Source organism: Pleurodeles waltl, chromosome 10 (genome assembly GCF_031143425.1).
Source record: "Pleurodeles waltl isolate 20211129_DDA chromosome 10, aPleWal1.hap1.20221129, whole genome shotgun sequence".
In the NCBI taxonomy this organism is placed as follows: Eukaryota; Metazoa; Chordata; class Amphibia; order Caudata; family Salamandridae; genus Pleurodeles; species Pleurodeles waltl.
In genome coordinates this window covers 611,474,137-611,495,291 of record NC_090449.1, presented here as the reverse complement: position 1 = coordinate 611,495,291, position 21,155 = coordinate 611,474,137, and the positions used below count along the sequence as shown (strand labels likewise).

The window sequence follows — 21,155 nt, the reverse complement described above, 5'->3', positions numbered from 1 at the left end:
TGTACTATGCAGCTGCACAGGTGCAGTGACTGCTACGCTGTGGAGCATGACTTCATGCCCTGAATGGCCGGCCATCCGCACGATTCAGGGAGAGTTGAGAATTTACACATGGCAGACAAACCCGGGTCACCATCCACAGCGGGAGATGCACCAGATGGTGGTGGCATGGATGTGCTTGAGGCAATTTGTGCATGGCAGGTGCCCCTGTGCTCAATTTTAACCATCAATAGAGATATGGCCCCTACCGAGCCTCCAGGGAGCAACTGGGAGACATGATTTTGCATCATGGCAGGACGCAGGGATTGATCGCTTCTGGGATTTCTTCCATGACAGCACCGTCATGCCCTTCCAAGACATAATGGGCAAATATAGCATAGATGCAGGCCGCTTCCTGACATATCACATCATTCAATGCATAGTGCATGCCTTCTGGACTGGAAGACCAAACCATCCCCATCACCCATACTAGACATTTTCCTCACACAGCCTGGCATACACACTACCCATGACACTGACCTCTAGCACACAAGAGGACACAAGGGAAATGTCCTTTCTCAATCATTCATGAGCACTCCAACAGGTGAAGGAGGTGTCTCAAAACCCGAGATTTCGCTTCACACAATTTAACTACATACACCAAGCCTATTTCTCTCCCCAATGCATCAAGCACATGTTCCCTGCAACTGCACCTGAATGCCCTAGGTGCAAGACAGTGAAAGTCGGTTTTTATCACAGAATATGAGAGTGACCGGTACTGCAGTTGACCTGGATGGAGGTCATGACCATCACACCAGAACATCTGGAACACACTCCAGATTCCTGTTTCCTGGGCCTCCGCCTCTAGGCTAAAGAGGACAAGCCCCTATATTGGTTTATAGACCTTGTGTTTCTACTATTTAAAAGACAAATTGTGATTTCATGGGAGGCAACCTCAGCCCTGGACACACTGGGAGGGTTACTTACATTATTGAAAAGGGCAAGGTGGATGCACTCCAGCTGCTGTACACAAGCATAGGTAGCAGGGTGGGAGGGTGTAGCTGGGAAACCTACATTGTGAACATTCAGGCCCAGAATGACACCTGTCTACCCAGAGGGGAATTCCAGAGGAATTTCATTGGGATGTCCCTGATAAGGTAATATGGCTGCATGCTCCATACCTTCTCCTATCAATAGGTAGTCTCTATGCTTTCCTGTGATGGCACACAGCACGAGCCATTGGAGTCTGCGCCTGTCATCCAAAGTATGTCACAACCACGTAGCGCTCATAGGCAACAATGCCCCAGATCACAATTCACGCAGTGACTGCACCACGCAGACCACACTAGTCGTATCCTGTGCAGCCTCCACAGTCACCACTTTTTTGTTTGTTGCTCTTTTATTTGCTGTTAGTTCTTGAATGGACGATGTTGTCCAGGGCATAGTGTTAACTATGTGCATATGGCATTTCTCAGATTATCCTATCTGTGTCTTGTCAATGTGTTAATTGTTGCTTAAAATCAATAAAAAAATATTTTTTTAAAGAAAACATCGTTGGGGAGGGTCATATTTCCCACCACTAAGATATCATCAGCACAAGCTAAAAATATCTTGCAACCCCTTAAGCCACAACTCGACCTTTCAATAACTTATGCATGTATGGCAAAGTACAAGAGCACTATACTGGTCATTGGATGTTGTAATTACTGCAAAGGGAAGAAAGCCAACAAGGGGGGTACTTGGGATGGCATTAAACAACAAATAGGGGAGGAGAAACAATTAAAAGTGAGCCATGTAGAAAAGTATATCGGGAGGAGGCAATGGGAAGACAGGTCAGATCAGCAAAGAGGACAATAAAAAGTAACAATATCCTCCCCTTCTAAATTAATATTGCTAGCATTAGTACCCTACAGAGAACATTTGGACCTAATCAACCAATCAAGATGCTTGGCCTGAAACAGGCTATGCACTTCACACTGATTCAACAATAAAGCGAACTCAAACCTTGATTTAGTGCATCTTTTTCGAACTGAAAAGAGGCGCAAAGGGTGATCTGGATGTTGAGTATACCACAGCATCTTATAGTTATGACAATACTAACAGACAACTTTTACAGAGTTCATGGAATGTTGAAGATATTTATTTGCACTTTTCAAGTGCATACATATTTTTATTTTTTTCTGAAATATCGAAGATAGATTTGATATCTCTGGTGAAGCTCTGTTCAAAATTGAATCTTTTTGATACAAAAGGCTGTGAGTTTTAGTTATCTTGTTTTTATATTGTTCGCTGTTATCAATTGTCACTTGTATCGTCCCCTCGTTTTAAAAATCCTTATTTTCTTTATAAATTCTGGGCTCATTTCTGACTTTTAGTGGACCAACCTGACTTATTGAAAATCAATTTATTAAACTAGAGGTAAACATGTCCATGCTGTCCTCTTGGTACATTGAAATTAAACGTTACTCACATAAAAAATGTAACATTATTGCGCATACATTTATTTTCTAACTTGTTATTATCATGTGTTACTTCACACTTGCTTATGTATAATTTTGCAGTTCTTTGAAGTGATTTAAAAAACAATATGTTTCTATTAATTGACTTTGAACTAAATATTCCATACAAATACCCAATACTGTTAGGATAGCAACACCAATGGGCCGGTAAGTTATTTGATTGAAAAGCGTTGTTTCAATAAAGGTTTCTCTATTGTTGGGACACAGAGAGCTTATTTTTATGAGGCTGAACGTTAATAGTCGTGTAATGATGCAGGCACTCTAATTTCTCTCATTTGAGTACAGTACTGTTTTTCTTACAATCTGATTAACTGTATAACACAAACTGGTAAATTGTAAACTAATAATTTAAATCATGGAACATATATGATGCTGAATAGAAAACTAATCGCACCATTATTTCTAATATCTTGTCAAAGTATAAAACATATAACTAAGAACATTTCGTACAAATTATGCATTTTCTTCAGTTAGAGAAATGAACAGTCAGCATACAAAAGATAAGTTAAACTACATGCAAAATAATCCAATGGCATGCCCTGTGAAACTATGCAAATCCACAAAATACTAATCACAGCCCCAATGAAATGGCACTGCCAGTTGCAGAAAACAAGTAGTGGTAATTCATTCAGTGCAGGTTACATAACAAAACAATGTTAGGTCCCGGTGAGAAAGTAAAGTGGGCATCAGAAGCGATGCCATAAAATGAAATTTTATTTTTACCAGGAAAAGAGATTTTAGATCAGCTAGTTACCTGCTTAGATGTCTGGCATGTTTAATTACTGGTAAGAAGATGATTGAGGATGATTGGGACTGGGGAACATTTGAAATACTGTTAAATAACATTATTGCTACTGCACGATCCCTGTTTGCGTCTTAAAATTGGCTGCCATGCCTACAAATTCGTATTCAAGCATACTTGCTTGCAGCGGGATCAGTATGTTTTCTCCTTAATGATTTTAAAGACATCCCTGCTGGCTCCTATTTGATCCCCAGTGTTTTCGAAATAAATACAACTTAGTTGTCTGCTTGAGTTCTTACCACTTGGCCAAGCTCAGGCATTTGCAGCTCTGTTTCTCCACGCCTTTCCAATACAGACAGTGCGGAGTAATGCTAAGGTGTGTAGAGTAAAACAGCTACAAGTCATCCTGGTGGCACTGATACATCCTGGATGTGTAGCAAAGGAGCATTTTCAATGGAACGGAAAATAGAATTTGGCAGAGGACACCTTGAAAAATACATTCAAAGTATTGTTATTGCCACTGAGGCAATGAAAGCAGCTTGACTAAATAAAGCTCGAAGCGACTCTTAACTGATGCTGCATCTTCACTGAAAATCTCAGCTTAGTCCTGAGGGCTGAACAGTATGTCTTCATGAAAGAGTAATTTGCCTTGACGGCTTTCTCCATTAAGACTCAGTGAACCATAATCCAATGTGGCATAATCGAATTGCCTACGAAACTGATTTTGCATCTCCTAATTCCTTAATTGCAGTTCTATGGCCCTGATGACTTTCTCACTACAGGGTCAATTGATGTAGAAGCCAGAGTGATCGAACGCTCGATGGGCACATCAGTGGCAGGATCTAGGCGGAAAAGGATCAGAATTCCGAAAATGCTGCAATTCCTGTCTGCTTTCCTGTGTGTGACATGATGGTATTTTGAGATCAAGTATAGTTTGACGATCTTTGTAGCACAGCTTTGCTCCTACCCCTCCAGACGTTGCACTGCCTTGTTTTGCAAGATATGTCTACTGTTGTTGCTCTAATAAACAGATAGAAGGGTACATAGTCCCCTGATCAGTAATTTGCCCTTTTTTTCATAGCCTGGAATTGATAGGCTTGTTAGGGTGAAGGGTGGTCAAAAGACTGTTGTTATTTGTTCTGGTTGGAGTATGACTAACCAAATGCAATAGTTAAATTCAGAATTTAGAGTGATTAAACTGGTGTGGAGCTACACTTGCAAATGTTATATCTTTTCAAGTTGACTGTATTGTCCTTATATATAAAAAGGTTCCTAGGTTATGGGCTGCTTTGTATCAACCTGTGGTGTCCAGCACAACTCCTCTAAGGCCAGAGCCATGTCAGATTTCCAGAGTAACACCTGAATGCCATTGAGATCATGTTTAGAATAATATTAATACGCTCTCTGCCTCTTAGATAAAATTAATTCTATTTCAATTGAATGTGTGTGTTAGAAATGGGGTCCTTGGTTGACAGTCAGGTTACCCCCTGTTCAAGCAAAGACCCTCACTCTAGTCAGGGTAAAAGAGAATCACCCTCAGCTAACCCCTGCTTACCCCCTTGGTAGCTTGGCAGAGCAGTAGGCTTAACCTCAGAGTGCTAGGCGTAAAGTATTTGTACCAACACACACAGTAACTCAATGAAAACACTACAAAATGACACAACACAGGTTTAGAAAAATAGGAAATATTTATCTAAACAAAACAAGACCAAAACGACAAAAATCCACCATACACAAGTCAAGTTATTAATTAAAAATCAAAAAGAGTCTTTAAGTAGTTTTAAAAACACAAAAGCGCTGCTAGAGTGAAAATGTACCTGGTGTGCGTCAAAAATAACCCCGCACGGGCGGGCGTGCGTCGAAAATAACTCCGCACGGCGGTACTCGAGTCAAAAATCCAGCCGCACGATGAGTTGACGATCCAGCCGCGCAGGTTGCGATCTCCCAGCCTCCGTCAGCGATGCTGCACGTCGTTTTTCCTGCTCCGTGCGTCGATTCTTCGGTCGCGTTTCCTGCGAGCGTCGTTTCTCAGCCGCGGAGCTGGCGGCGCGTCGTTTTTCAGCCGCCGATCGGATTCGCGTCGATCTTTTCCCCGCACGGCGCTCTGTGCGTGGATTTTCTTGTCTTTAGGCTGCCAGCTTCTCCTTTCAGGGTCCCAGGACTGGATGGGCACCACAGGGCCGAGTAGGAGTCTCTCCAAAGGCTCCAGGTGCTGGCAGAGAGAAGTCTTTGCTGTCCCTGAGACTTCAAACAACAGGAGGCAAGCTCTAGATCAAGCCCTTGGAGATTTCTTCTCAAGATGGAAGGCACACAAAGTCCAGTCTTTGCCCTCTTACTCTGGCGGAAGCAGCACTGCAGGAAAGCTCCACAAAGCACAGTCACAGGCAGGGCAGCACTTCCTCCTCAGCTAACAGCTCTTCTCCAGGCAGAGGTTCCTCCTGATTCCAGAAGTGTTTTCTGAAGTCTGTCGATTTGGGTGCCCTTCTTATACCCATTTTAGTCTTTGAAGTCACCTTTCTTCAAAGGGGACTCACACCTACTTGTGAAATCCTGCCTTGCCCAGGCAAGGCCTCAGACACACACCAGGGGGTTGGAGCCGGCATTGTTAGAGGCAGGCACAGTCCTTTCAGATGAGAGTGACCAATCCACCCCTCCCTCCTAGCAGAGATGGCTAATCAGGAAATGCAGGTTACACCCCAGCTCCCTTTGTGTCACTGTCTGGTGTGAGGTGAAAAACAACCCAACTGTCAAACTGACCCAGACAGGGAATCCACAAACAAGGCAGAGTCACAGAATGGTTTAAGCAAGAAAATGCTCACTTTCTAAAAGTGGCATTTTCAAACGCACAATCTTAAAATCAACTTTACTAAAAGATGTATTTTTAAATTGTGAGTTCAGGGACCCCAAACTCCACATGTCCATCTACTCTCTAGGGGAATCTACGCTTTAATCATATTTAAAGGTAGCCCCCATATTATCCTATGAGAGAGACAGTCCTTGCAACAGTGAAAAACGAATTTAGCAGTATTTCACTGTCAGGACATATAAACCACATTACTATATGTCCTACCTTATCCATACACTGCACCCTGCCCTTGGGGCTACCTAGGGCCTACCTTAGGGGTGCCTTACATGTAAGAAAAGGGAAGGTTTAGGCCTGGCAAGTGGGTACACTTTCCGAGTCGAATTTACAGTGTAAAAATACACACACAGACACTGCAGTGGCAGGTCTGAGACATGATTACAGAGCTACTTATGTGGGTGGCACAACCAGTGCTGCAGGCCCACTAGTAGCATTTGATTTACAGGCCCTGGGCACCTCTAGTGCACTTTACTAGGGACTTAACAGTAAAACAAATATGCCAATCATGGAGAACCAATTACGTACATATTTTAAACAGGAGCACTTGCACTTTAGCACTGGTTAGCAGTGGTAAAGTGCCCAGAGTAACAAACACAATAAAATCAGAGTCCAGCACACATCAACAACCTGGGGAACAGAGGCAAAAAGTTAAGGGAGACCACGCCAAGGATGAAAAGTCTAACACGTGTCCCCCCTAGCTAAAAGTGGGGAGCAACTACCCAACCTCATGGGAGTTCTCATCACTAAGGCGGAAGAACCTGGACAGACCATCAGCATTGGCGTGCTCTGTACCAGGACGATGTTCCACCGTAAAGTCCATCCCCTGTAGGGAAATGGACCACCTCAACAGTTTTGGATTCTCACCCCTCATCTGCATTAACCATCTGAGGGGCCTGTGGTCGGTCTGAACTCGGAAGTGAGTCCCAAACAAGTAGGGTCTTAGCTTCTTCAGTGCCCAGACCACAGCAAACGCTTCGCGTTCTACGGCACTCCACCTACGTTCCCTGGGTAGTAACCTCCTGCTAATGAAGGCTACGGGTTGATCTAGGCCCTCTTCATTAAGCTGTGAGAGTACTGCTCCAATACCATGCTCTGAGGCGTCTGTTTGCACAACAAACTCCTTGGAGTAGTCAGGTGCCTGCAGCACAGGTGCTGTGCACATGGCAGCCTTCAGGGCATCAAAAGCGTTCTGGCAAGCCTCTGTCCAGATCACTTTCTTGGGTTGCTTCTTGGAAGTCAACTCAGTTAAGGGGGTAACAATGGTACCATATCCCTTAACAAACCTTCGGTAATATCCTGTGAGACCTAAAAAGGCTCTCACTTCAGTCTGGGTCTTGAGAGGCTCCCAAGCCAGAATCGTATCAATTTTAGGCTGTAGGGGTGCCACCTGGCCACTCCCCACCTGGTGTCCTAAGTACACCACAGAACCCTGCCCTATTTGGCACTTGCTCGCCTTAATAGTGAGGCCTGACTTCTGCAGGGCCTCTAACACTCTCCAGAGGTGTTGCAGGTGTTCCTCCCATGTGGAACTAAACACAGCAAAGTCATCCAGGTAGGCGGCACTGAACTCATCCAGTCCTGCCAACACCTGGTTGACCAACCTCTGAAAGGTGGCAGGGGCGTTCTTCATCCCAAAGGGCATCACATTGAAGTGGAAGTGCCCATCTGGGGTAGAGAATGCTGACCTCTCCTTTGCCCCCTCAGTTAAGGCAATCTGCCAGTACCCAGATGTTAAATCAAACGTACTGAGGTACTTGGCAGCTCCTAACCGATCAATGAGCTCATCAGCTCGGGGGATGGGGTGTGCGTCAGTCTTGCTGACCGCATTGAGACCCCGGTAGTCCACACAGAACCTAAGTTCTGGAGTGGCACCAGGAGCAACAGCCTTTGGGACCAAGACCACTGGGCTGGCCCAAGGACTGCTGGAGCGCTCAATAACCCCTAGGGTTAACATTTTGGAGACTTCCTCCTTAATGCAAGCCCTGACCCTGTCAGTCACCCTGTAAACCTTATGTTTAACAGGTGTACTGTCCCCAGTGTCCACATCATGTGTGCACAGGTGTGTGACTCCTGGGATCAGGGAAAACAGCGAGGCGAACTGTCCCAGCACGTGGCGACAGTCCCTCTGCTGTTCCTCAGTCAGGGAGGGGGAGAGGATCACTCCCTCCACAGACCCATCTTTCTCTCCTGCAGACAGGAGGTCAGGAAGAGGCTCACTCTCTTCCTCCACCCCGTCATCTGTCGCTAGGAGCATGGATAGCTCAGTTCGCTCAAAGTGTGGTTTGAGGCGGTTGACATGTAGGACCCTCAAAGGGTTCCTGGGGGATTGTAAGTCTACCAGATAGGTGACCTCGCTCTTTCTTTCCACCACCTCAAAAGGCCCAGTCCACTTATCTTGGAGAGCCCTAGGCTCCACTGGTGCCATGACCCACACTTTTTGTCCAGACTGAAACTCAACCAGAGTGGCATTCTGGTCGTACCACCGTTTCATATCCTCCTGGCTTGCTTCCAGGTTCTCCTGAGCGAGACTCCTGAAGCGGGCAGTCTGGTTTCTTAGTGCCAGCATGTAGCTAAATACATCCTGGGGTGGTTTACTAGGAGCTTTCTCCAAAGCCTCCTTCACCAGACTGAGCGGTCCCCTCACAGGGTGGCCATAGATGAGCTCAAAGGGGCTAAAGCCAAGTCCCTTTTGAGGCACCTCCCTGTAAGCGAACAGAAGGCATGGCAAGAGGACGTCCCACTTACGCCTCAAGGGCTCTGACAGGCCCTGAATCATGCCTTTCAAGGTGCGGTTGAATCTCTCAACCAGACCATTACTTTGGGGGTGGTAAGGGGTGGTGAACTTGTAGGTTACCCCACACACCTTCCACAGAGACTTCATATAAGTGGATATGAAGTTTGTACCTCTATCAGATACCACCTCCTTGGGGAACCCCATGCGGGTAAAAACCCCCATCAAGGCACGTCCCACCACGGGGGCAGTGACCGTCCTTAGAGGAATGGCTTCTGGGTACCGCGTGGCATGGTCCACCAAGACCAGGATGAACCTGTTGCCCATGGCTGTCTTGGGATCCAGAGGCCCCACAATGTCAATTCCTACCCTTTCAAAGGGAGTACTGACTACAGGTAAAGGTTGGAGGGGAGCTTTGCATTTCCCCCCACTCTTGCCACTTGCCTGACAAGTCTGACAAGACCTACAAAAAGCAGCTGACTGCTTGTGCATCAAGGGCCAGTAAAAGTGGGAGACAAGCCTCTTATAGGTCTTGTCCTGCCCTAGATGTCCTGCCAAAGGCACATCATGAGCCAAACCCAGTAGGAAGGCCCTGAAGCACTGGGGTACCACCAGCATACGAGCTGACCCAGGCTCAGGAACCTTAGGCTCACTATACAGGAGGCCATCCTCCCAGTAAATCAGGTGAGTACCTGGCGCCTCACCAGCCGCCTGGGCTGCAGCCTGCTGCCGCAGCCCCTCAAGAGTAGGGCACTCCTTCTGTGCTGTGCAGAATGCTTCCCTGGTGGGTCCCCCTTCCTGCTGCCACTGTGACAGCTCAGGGACCTCCCCCAGTTCAGCCACCTGTTCCCCTGTAGGCTCCGGGGCATCACCCTCAGGCTCTGCCTCCTCCCGGACCGTGGGAACTTCTGGGGCCGGTTTCCCGCACCCCCTGCCCTTCCTCTTCTTGGCGGTCCCCTGGGCCACTGTTTCAGGCTCCAGGGGCTCTTGACTACCCTGATTGGCTGCCATAGACCGGGTGGATACGCATACCCACCCAGGCAGACCCAACATCTCCAAGTGAGACCTGTGTTCCACCTCCTTCCAAGGGGAATCCTCCAGGTCGTTACCTAGCAAACACTCAACAGGCATGGTTGGACTCACAGCTACTTTCCAGGAACCTGAGACCCCCCCCATTCAAAGGGAACCTGCACCACTCTGCAGAGGCGCTCAGAGTTGTCTACCGCAACTACTTGGTGAAGTACCCGGGATCAATCTGCTCTTCAGACACCAGGTGACTCCTCACTGTAGTCACACTGGCTCCTGTGTCTCTCAGAGCCTCTACCCTCTGTCCATTGATGGTCACCCATTGCCTGTACTTCTTAGTGTTATCAGGCACTAGGTTTCTCTGGACCATCTCACTGTCCCCTAGTGAGACAAGGGTCATTTCTGCTGGTTCCCACCCACCTGAAACCAACTCCTCCCCAAGCGCTACACTGGCCAAACCCTGGGACGGTGCACCAGTGGGTGCCGGTGTACTTCTGGGGCATTTGGGGTCCCCCCTCACATGACCCACCTGGTCACATGCATAGCACTTACGTGGGGGACCACCTGCCACTGGCTTCCCTTTGGACAACCATGGCTTCTTTTCACTGGGGGGTTGGGAATCCTTACCCTGGGAATCAGTTTGGGGCCCTTTAGAGAACTCCCCCTGTTTGCCCTTACCCCCCCCTTTCTTCTGAGAGGGACCCTGCCCACCCTTGGCGTGGTCTCCCCCATACCTCTTTTGGACCCTGGTGCTCTCCCAGCGGTCCGCTTCCTGTGCAAGCTTCCTGGGGTCAGTCAGCTTGCTGTCAATGAGGTGCTGGCGCAGCTCTGGAAAACATAAACTGTACAAGTGCTCCCAAGCAATTAAATTGTAAAGCCCCTCATACGTGTTTACCTTACTGCCCTTCACCCAACCATCCAGTGACCTGCAAAAAGAATCAACACATTCCAACCATGTTTGGGATTCCTTTCTCTTGTAGGATCTAAACTTCTCCTTGTACTGCTCAGGGGTGAGACCATACCTGGTAAGTAAGGCCTCCTTCATGACAGGGTAGGTGAGATCCTGAGCATCCCCTAAGGCTGTCAGTGTGTCCCTCCCCTCTGCCTCAAAATGCTTCCACAGGGCTGCCCCCCAATGAGCTTCAGGGACCAGGTTCATGTGGAGAGCTGACTCATAACCCTTGAACCACAAGCAGATATCATCATCCCTCTTATAATCCCTCACAAGGTATTTTGGGATGTGTACCCTTCTCTCAGGCTGCACTGTAGGATTGCTGCCACCATCTCTACTGGACTGACTCCTCTGATCTATCTCTTTTAAACTGAGCTCATGAGCCATGGCTAACTTCCTTTTCTCAATGGCCAGCTTTCTCTGTTCCACCTCTAGACTGAGCTTTTTCAACTCCAATTGGTACTCCCTCTCTGCCTGTCTGTCCTGTAACTCTTCAGGTGTCAGACCCTTGGAGGATACACTGCTACTTGCCCTAGAGACTCCTTCCCTGGGAATAACAGGCCCCCCCAATATACCATTCTGTACTGATTGCTCTCTCTCCTCATCCTCATCCTCCTCATCCTCAGTGTGCCCTCCAGTGCTTCTGGTTGTCACCCAGGCCCTCAGCGCCTTTTTCAGCTCATCCTTCTTGGAAGAGCTCTTAATGGGACAACCAAAATGTTTACAAAACTGCTTTAGCTGAGCCTTGTTATAACTATCCAATTGCTTCAGGTCAAAAACAGCTTCAACTGGTGCATCTCCAAGTAGAGACATGATAAAAGGTTAAAAGAGTGCAAAGTTCCAAATGCAGAAAAGCAAGTTCTCAAATGAAGTTCCAGAAAAGTCAATCACCGGATCAGCGAAAAAAGAAACTGAATGCAGAGCAAAAACAGTCCAAATAGAAAAAAACAAAAATCACAAGACTAGTAGTATGTGGTCACGTAGTGGTCTGAACTCAAACAGTAGTGTACACTTAATCACTGTATGTCAGGAACAAATACAAGTCCAAATCCCGACCGCTGATCACCAATGTTAGAAATGGGGATCTTGGTTGACAGTCAGGTTACCCCCTGTTCAAGCAAAGACCCTCACTCTAGTCAGGGTAAAAGAGAATCACCCTCAGCTAACCCCTGCTTACCCCCTTGGTAGCTTGGCAGAGCAGTAGGCTTAACCTCAGAGTGCTAGGCGTAAAGTATTTGTACCAACACACACAGTAACTCAATGAAAAAACTACAAAATGACACAACACAGGTTTAGAAAAATAGGAAATATTTATCTAAACAAAACAAGACCAAAACGACAAAAATCCACCATACACAAGTCAAGTTAATAATTAAAAATCAAAAAGAGTCTTTAAGTAGTTTTAAAAACACACTAGCGCTGCTAGAGTGAAAATGTACCTGGTGTGCGTCAAAAATAACCCCGCACGGGCGGGCGTGCGTCGAAAATAACTCCGCACGGCGGTACTCGAGTCAAAAATCCAGCCGCACGATGAGTTGACGATCCAGCCGCGCAGGTTGCGATCTCCCAGCCTTCGTCAGCGATGCTGCGCGTCGTTTCTCTTGCTCCGTGCGTCGATTCTTCGGTCGCGTTTCCTGCGAGCGTCGTTTCTCAGCCGCGGAGCTGGCGGCGCGTCGTTTTTCAGCCACCGATCGGATTTGCGTCGATCTTTTCCCCGCACGGCGCTCTGTGCGTGGATTTTCTTGTCTTTAGGCTGCCAGCTTCTCCTTTCAGGGTCCCAGGACTGGATGGGCACCACAGGGCAGAGTAGGAGTCTCTCCAGAGGCTCCAGGTGCTGGCAGAGAGAAGTCTTTGCTGTCCCTGAGACTTCAAACAACAGGAGGCAAGCTCTAGATCAAGCCCTTGGAGATTTCTTCTCAAGATGGAAGGCACACAAAGTCCAGTCTTTGCCCTCTTACTCTGGCAGAAGCAGCACTGCAGAAAAGCTCCACAAAGCACAGTCACAGGCAGGGCAGCACTTCCTCCTCAGCTAACAGCTCTTCTCCAGGCAGAGGTTCCTCTTGATTCCAGAAGTGTTTTCTGAAGTCTGTAGATTTGGGTGCCCTTCTTATACCCATTTTAGTCTTTGAAGTCACCTTTCTTCAAAGGGGACTCACACCTACTTGTGAAATCCTGCCTTGCCCAGGCAAGGCCTCAGACACACACCAGGGGGTTGGAGCCGGCATTGTTAGAGGCAGGCACAGTCCTTTCAGATGAGAGTGACCACTCCACCCCTCCCTCCTAGCAGAGATGGCTAATCAGGAAATGCAGGTTACACCCCAGCTCCCTTTGTGTCACTGTCTGGTGTGAGGTGAAAAACAACCCAACTGTCAAACTGACCCAGACAGGGAATCCACAAACAAGGCAGAGTCACAGAATGGTTTAAGCAAGAAAATGCTCACTTTCTAAAAGTGGCATTTTCAAACGCACAATCTTAAAATCAACTTTACTAAAAGATGTATTTTTAAATTGTGAGTTCAGGGACCCCAAACTCCACATGTCCATCTACTCTCTAGGGGAATCTACGCTTTAATCATATTTAAAGGTAGCCCCCATATTATCCTATGAGAGAGACAGTCCTTGCAATAGTGAAAAACGAATTTAGCAGTATTTCACTGTCAGGACATATAAACCACATTACTATATGTCCTACCTTATCCATACACTGCACCCTGCCCTTGGGGCTACCTAGGGCCTACCTTAGGGGTGCCTTACATGTAAGAAAAGGGAAGGTTTAGGCCTTGCAAGTGGGTACACTTGCCAAGTCGAATTTACAGTGTAAAAATACACACACAGACACTGCAGTGGCAGGTCTGAGACATGATTACAGAGCTACTTATGTGGGTGGCACAACCAGTGCTGCAGGCCCACTAGTAGCATTTGATTTACAGGCCCTGGGCACCTCTAGTGCACTTTACTAGGGACTTAACAGTAAAACAAATATGCCAATCATGGAGAACCAATTACGTACATATTTTAAACAGGAGCACTTGCACTTTAGCACTGGTTAGCAGTGGTAAAGTGCCCAGAGTAACAAACACAATAAAATCAGAGTCCAGCACACATCAACAACCTGGGGAACAGAGGCAAAAAGTTAAGGGAGACCACGCCAATGATGAAAAGTCTAACAGTGTGGTTTGATAAAATACTATTCCTGATTTCCAGATGAAGGTGTGTTATTTAGAAATCAAGCACTGAAATTTGCTGAAAAGGTATTTATTTAATAATATGAAGAGGTGGCTTCTTTGGTACTGCCCGTGCTACATTAAAGTTAAAGCCATTGGAGGCTTTGTCTTAAGGTGCACCATAAATGAACACAAGAGGGCACCAGATTGCAAAATGCTCCATAGAAGGCTGAGGTTTATATTTTGGTGTATGCAAAATATTGGGTTACATGACACTTCTATTATTCAGCTCCATATTGATTTGTTTCATAGACAGAGCTATGCAGCCAATACTCTCCCAGCAAATTTGCTCATTATCAAACGGAGAAACGGATGAGCTCATTAACATGGCCAGTGCTATTTTCCGAATGAGCATGGTTAATACCAGTGCAGTTTTGCTCCTTTCTGTAAAAAAAAAGGTCTGTGCATGCAAAGTCTTGCTAATGTTCCCAAAGAAGTGAAATACATTTGATCCCACATGTTGTAGTTTGCTGGGGTGTAGGCAGAATGTTTGAGAAACCTGATCTGAAGTCATTTTGTAGTGTGTAATGACAAGGCAAATACCTTGAGCAAACTCCTATACCAGTAATAAGAAATAGAAAATGGCTTATCTTCTCTTCGCTGACTAATTACACAGCACTGCAGACTGGGCTAAGTTCATTCAAGCAGTGCCCATGTTTCATTTAGGCTGTTTGTTTTGAATTGTAACTGTAGATTTTATCTTGAATTCTCAGTAGACATAACTAGAAAGCAGTCCTACTGGTATGGTAAAAATGGAAGCCTATTAATTCCTGCTACCCTTCTAAGAGAGATCCAGAGGTATGGCACTGTACAATATCTGCAGTACAGGCAGTAACTGAGCTCTGCAGAGCCGGCACCATGCAGCTCAGAAATATTGACACTACGCAGGGTCTGCTGTGCAAACAAATTATGTGATCTGCTGACTTGATGCTGGTCCGGATAAGAAATAATCACAAACTGGGGGATATTCAGTATTTGCACAAGCTGACAACTGGAGACGTTGCATTATGTATAATGTAAATATTTAGATCATACTATACGTGAACTAAAATACTGCACTAAGTGTGATTGACTGATTTAAAACTATGAAACATTTGCAGTAATGTCGCAGTGGTAGCTTTACCACACTGGGTCTACGGCAGCATTCAAAAGTGACACAATGTGAAGTTGACCATCCTGAGGGCTTGATTTAGAGTTTTACGGATGGGTTACTCCATCATGTTTGTTGAATAACCTGTCCGCTTGTTGAGTAATCCGCCTACCAAATTCTAAAGCAGGCCATCACATTATGCAAGATCAGAAAGACAATGCCCAAGATATGCAATTCTGACAACATGCAAGACCTTCAATATTGACAATATATAAGTTAAACCATTCGACTTCAATACAAATAAGTAGAAACCGTAATATGTGAGATCTGCTATTCTGATATTATGTAAGACTGGCTTTTCCAACACTATGCAGTACCTACTGACAGTGGATACTATGGATTAAGATGTCAATTTGTGCGATACGCAATCCAGACACTATACGAGATTTGCAATATTAACTTTTTGCAAAATCAGCAATACTGATACAATGCAAGATTTCAAGATTTTCAGTTCTGATACTATGCAATATGTACACTGACACTACAGGAGATTGCCATACCAATAACATGCAATGCAAGTTCCTCTTTACAGAATTACACTGCACACATATTCACTGAATCTCTGAGGTTAAGAGAATTTGCTCTTCCTACAAACTAACATTATGCTCTTCATTATATTAAATCTGTGAGTTCTTACCATTATTGTTCAACCTGCAATACATCATTTTTAAATACCTTTTTTGTAAGAAACTATAAGGTTTCACAAATAAGCTACTGAGAGAGAAGGTTGCCCTTCATAACAGCAACATTGATAACTACTTTATGTGAGTAAAACAAATTTGACAGAGTCAATTACCTAAGCAGAGCTAAGACTGTGTTGGTTATACTGCTGCCTGTGCAGTTTTGCACTGACATTTACACTGAGATTTGAACTGACTCACCAGTGCAAACAGCCATTTTTAAACTTGTCTGATATGATGCATTCTAGCTACAAGATATAACCGTTCAGAGTTTTCCTTCCATTTAGGTTTTCAACTTGATGCATCAATCCCTGGAGGTCCAGTCTTGGGCATTTCAATGCACTCCCCATTGAGATAATTTCTAAATTCTATTCTCAGAGCAGCCCAAGACATCAGTACAAGGTCTGCTCTCTGGTATGGGTATCCTTTTATTTCATTTATTTTTAATTAAAACCTTCGACAGGCTGAGCTAAAAACATGAATTATTGTTTCCTTCTTAGGGCAAAATTGGGTTTGGCTGAGGTTTTTCTCTTGCTCAGTGTGAAGAAAAAAAACATAAAACTAGGAAAATACTTACATCAACAATCAGGAAGTCAAGCCAGCACCAAGCATTGGTGAAATACTTCTTGAAACCATAAGCCACCCACTTCAGCAGCATCTCTAGGACGAAGACGTATGTGAAGACCTTGTCAGCGTACTCCAGAATGATCTTGATGTTTTTCTTTTCATCAAGGTGAATATCCTCAAATGCCTAGTACCAGAGGAAACAGGTAGAAAACCGTGATTAGTTGACCCATCTAATAATGAGCTTTCATTGTTATGAGTCCAACATCACTTAGCACACGGGGAATAGCCATTTTCACACTTTTCAGAGTGAAGTCACAAAATAGACTTAACAATGACCACGGATAGAGAGAGGCCATTTTGTCTACTGCAATGACTACCAACGGGAACCAATCTGTTATTTCCAATTGGAAATGAATCTAGGAATTTGTTATATAAATAATTCCTGCATGGTGAATATCAGCATGTTTCTCAAATGGTAGTTAATGCAGCCTACAAACGTACATGGAAAGAAAAAGTTTCATGAAATACATGTATAGGAGGATCCAAGGCAGTACATTTGTTTTTTGTATAGAGCCACGTTTATAGCATAGCTGAGTCGCATTAGGCTCAATTGTGCTCTTACCCAGCATGATGACATACATAGTATTTTGGATAAGCTTCTGGTGTCACAACTATACAGCAAAGTCAGAGATGAGATATGAAAGTTTTGAAAAGGTATTTGATTATGAAGTCCTGACGAGGGTATTATACGGCAGTGTATAATATCAGTATGTTTCTTAAATGGTAATTAATGCAGGTAGCAAATATTTATGGAAAGAAAAATGTTCATGAAATACATACATAGGAGGATCCAAGCCAGTACATTTGTTTTTTGTATAAAGCCATGTTTATAGCACAGCTGAGTCACGTTAAGCTAAATTGCGGCCTTCCCCAGCATGACAACATATATGCCATTTTGGTTAGGCTTCTGGCGTCACAACTACACAAGAATGTCATTTTTTGAATGTGTAGAGATGAAGATATGAAGATAGTTCTAAAAAGATATTTGATTATGGAGTCCTGCAGTAGGTATTTTACAGCGGTGTTCACAAAACATCAATACATGCTCACCAGTGTGTAGTAGATGAATATCTAGAGTCAAAAGTAACCAAAAAATGAATTTTAATAATTGCACATGTGGTAACTGATCTGATTAGACCGATTTACACCTCTATCATCCAGCTAACTCTTCTTTTGGATGTTTGTTGATTTGTAAACCCATTCAATGTTGAACGAATAAATATTGGATATCAGAGTCCTATAGTGTTTTATCATGTATATTCATGTGGTTGTATGATGATTTTATTAAATTATTTGAGATTTTTTTGTACTAAATAATGGTGAGAAGCCAGGTAAATGTTTGGATTCTTCCTGGTACACAGATTCTAAAATATATTTAAAAGTACGCTTGATACTGGTATCTTAATCTTGCTGCTTCAATATTCATTGTGATGTGAAATATGTTTAATAGATTGTGAAATAACTCTCTTAGATTACCTTCACTATATCTCTGATATTAGAAATGGGGTCTTTGGTTTCAGGTTACCCCCTGTTCAAGCAAGGACCCTCACTCTAGTCAGGGTAAAAGAGAATCACCCTCAGCTAACCCCTACTTACCCCCTTGGCAGCTTGGCAGAGCAGTAGGCTTAACACAGTAACTTATGAAAACACTACAAAAGGACACAACACCAGTTTAGCAAAATAGGAAATATTTATCTAAACAAAACAAGACCAAAACGACAAAAATCCACAATACACAAGTCAAGTTATAAAAAAAAATGCAAAAAGAGTCTTTAGTAGTTTTAAATACACACTAGCGCTGCTAGCGTGAAAATGTACCCGCACGGGCGGGTGTGGGTCAAAAATAACTCCGCACGGCGGTACGGGAGTCGGAAATCCAGCCACAAGATGATCAAAAAAAACCACAGTGCAGGTGGTGATCTCCCAGCCTCCGTCATCGATGCTGCGCGTCGTTTCTCCTGCTCCACGCGTCGATTCTCCAGTCGCGTTTCCTGCGAGAGTCGTTTCCCAGCTGCGGAGCCGGCGGCGCGTCGTTTTTTTAGCCGCAGATTGGATTTGCATCAATCTTTTCCCCGCACGGTGCTCTGTGCGTGGATTTCCTTGTCTTTAGGCTGCCAGCTTCTCCTTTCAGGGTCCCAGGAACTGGATGGGCACCACAGGGCAGAGTAGGAGTCTCTCCAGAGACTCCAGGTGCTGGCAGAGAGAAGTCTTTGCTGTCCCTGAGCCTTCAAACAACAGGAGGCAAGCTCTAGATCAAGCCCTTGGAGTTTTCTTCTCGAGATGGAAGGCACACAAAGTCCAGTCTTTGCCCTCTTACTCTGGCAGAAGCAGCAACTGCAGGATAGCTCCACAAAGCACAGTCACAGGTAGGGCAGCTCTTCTTCCTCAGCTATTCAGCTCTTCTCCAGGCAGAGGTTCCTCTTGGTTCCAGTAGTGTTTCTAAAGTCTGTGGTTTTGAGCACCCTTTTTATACCCAATTTCTCCTTTGAAGTAGGCATACTTCAAAGTAAAGTCTCTTTGGAATGTGAAATCCTGCCTTGCCCAGACCAGGCCCCAAACACTCACCAGGGGGTTGGAGACTGCATTGTGTGAGGGCAGGCACAGCCCTTTCAGGTGGAGTGACCAGTCCTCCCTACCCTCCTAGCACAGGTGGCTCATCAGGATATGCAGGCTACACCCCAGCCCCCTTTGTGTCACTGTCTAGTGTGAGGTGCAACCAGCCCAACTGTCAAACTGACCCAGACAGGGAATCCACAAACAGGCAGAGTCACAGAAATGGTATAAGCAAGAAAATGCTCACGTACTAAAAGTGGCATTTTCAAACACAGAATCTTAAAATCAATCTTACTAAAAGATGTATTTTTAAATTGTGAGCTCAGAGACCCCAAACTCCACATGTCCATCTGCTCCAAAAGGGAATCTACACTTTAATCAGATTTAAAGGTAGCCCCCAGGTTAACCTATGAGAGGGACAGGCCTTGCAACAGTAAAAAACAAATTTAACAATAGTTCACTGTCAGGACATAGAAACCACAATACTATATGTCCTACCTTAACCATACACCGCACCCTGCCCTTGGGGCTACCTAGGGCCTACATTAGGGGTGTCTGACATGTAAGAAAAGGGAAGGTTTAGGCCTGGCAAGTGGGTACACTTGCCAAGTCGAATTTACAGTTAAAACTGCACACACAGACACTGCAGTGGCAGGTCTGAGACATGATTACAGAGCTACCTATGTGGGTGGCACAACCAGTGCTGCAGACCCATTAGTAGCATTTGATTTACAGGCCCTGGCACCTCTAGTGCACCTTACTAGGGACTTACTAGTAAATCAAATATGCCAATCATGGATAAACCAATCAACATTACAATTTACACATAGAGCACTGGTTAGCAGTGGTAAAGGGCTCAGAGTTCAAAATCTAATGGCAACAGGTCAGAAAAAATAGGAGGCAGGAGGCAAAAAGACTGGGGATGACCCTGCATAAGCAAAAAAGTCCAACTTCTGAGGTATGTCGTTGAGATGAGTAGAGCAGCAATAGATGGAGCTTACATTATGGGCCTCACAAATATATCTTTACCACTAGTAAGCTTTTGCCAAATTTCTCAACTTTTGCAATGTGTACAGTTTGCAAAGTTTACAATTTTAAGTTTGCATTCTAACATGCAAAGATATTTTTGGGGTGCATTGCAATATATTTTCTATTGCTTTTCACTATAATCTAACCCAGCCTAGATTGAAAACATATGCAGACTTTTTTTTTATAGGTATATTTGTTTTATACATTGTAACAAAAAAGCAAATTTTCCACCAAGTGTGGGAAACAAATTAAACTTTTCTTCTTGAAGATTAGATATTTGCCATAGAACCTCACAAAAGTTTGACAAACAAAAATAGCTAACTATCCCCAAAAATATTTGAAAAGTGACATTTTTAAGTGTTTATGTTTGTTCCCATTACAATTAAACTCACCCAGTTCAATGGCTGATAAGGCTGGCAGCTGCAAATCAACACTGAGTCCCAAGATGGCAAGCATAAAAAACACAGTTTAACTGATTTAACCACTGTCAACATACAGTTAAAGATATCACTGTCAGGAATGGTGGTGCAGCACAAGTCAATTTTGACAAAATCCTAGTCTAAAGTCTAATCCTGTTGCCAGGAACACACTAGAAAATAATACTGATTCAGTGGTGACAGATGTAGGTCACCTGAAATAAGAAAGGGTGGGCAGACGAGTTTGGGGTTTACCCATTCAGGGTGCACCAAATGGGTTACTACAAACAGCATTCATCTTTATTCTTGTGGCCCCTTGGAATTGGAGCCACCTCAAACTGTTAGAAAAAAATAAGTGGGGAATTTGAGTGACCAAAGAATGGTGGAAGCATGGCAGAGCTGGACAGCATGTCGGGGACTTTCATCCATAAAATTTGCTCAGATGAAAATGCTTTCCAGAAGTATGCCTGGAAACCTGTGAGAGTTGCAAGTTTTGAGGTGTACTTCTGGAACCTAATACTGAAAATAGTAAATCTGGTCCCATGCAAAGTCAAAGGGCCTTATTCACAAACTTCCCTTTGCAATATATTTTGTATTATTGAAGTACTACTACAAAACTTACTACTAAGTGCTATTCAAAAAGTGCACTTTTGTAGTAATTTACACT

The 21,155-nt window shown here is 44.6% G+C and overlaps 1 protein-coding gene across 2 annotated transcripts in view; it reads right to left on the bottom strand.

Moving 5' to 3' along the window:
* Window positions 1-21,155, bottom strand: part of LOC138261759 (sodium channel protein type 5 subunit alpha-like) — a 957,661-nt gene that overhangs the window by 129,813 nt on the left and 806,693 nt on the right. For both annotated transcript variants that reach the window (XM_069211083.1, XM_069211084.1), the window contains one exon: window positions 16,441-16,614. In XM_069211083.1, coding sequence (XP_069067184.1) covers window positions 16,441-16,614 — 174 coding nt within the window. The remainder of the gene's footprint in view (window positions 1-16,440; window positions 16,615-21,155) is intronic.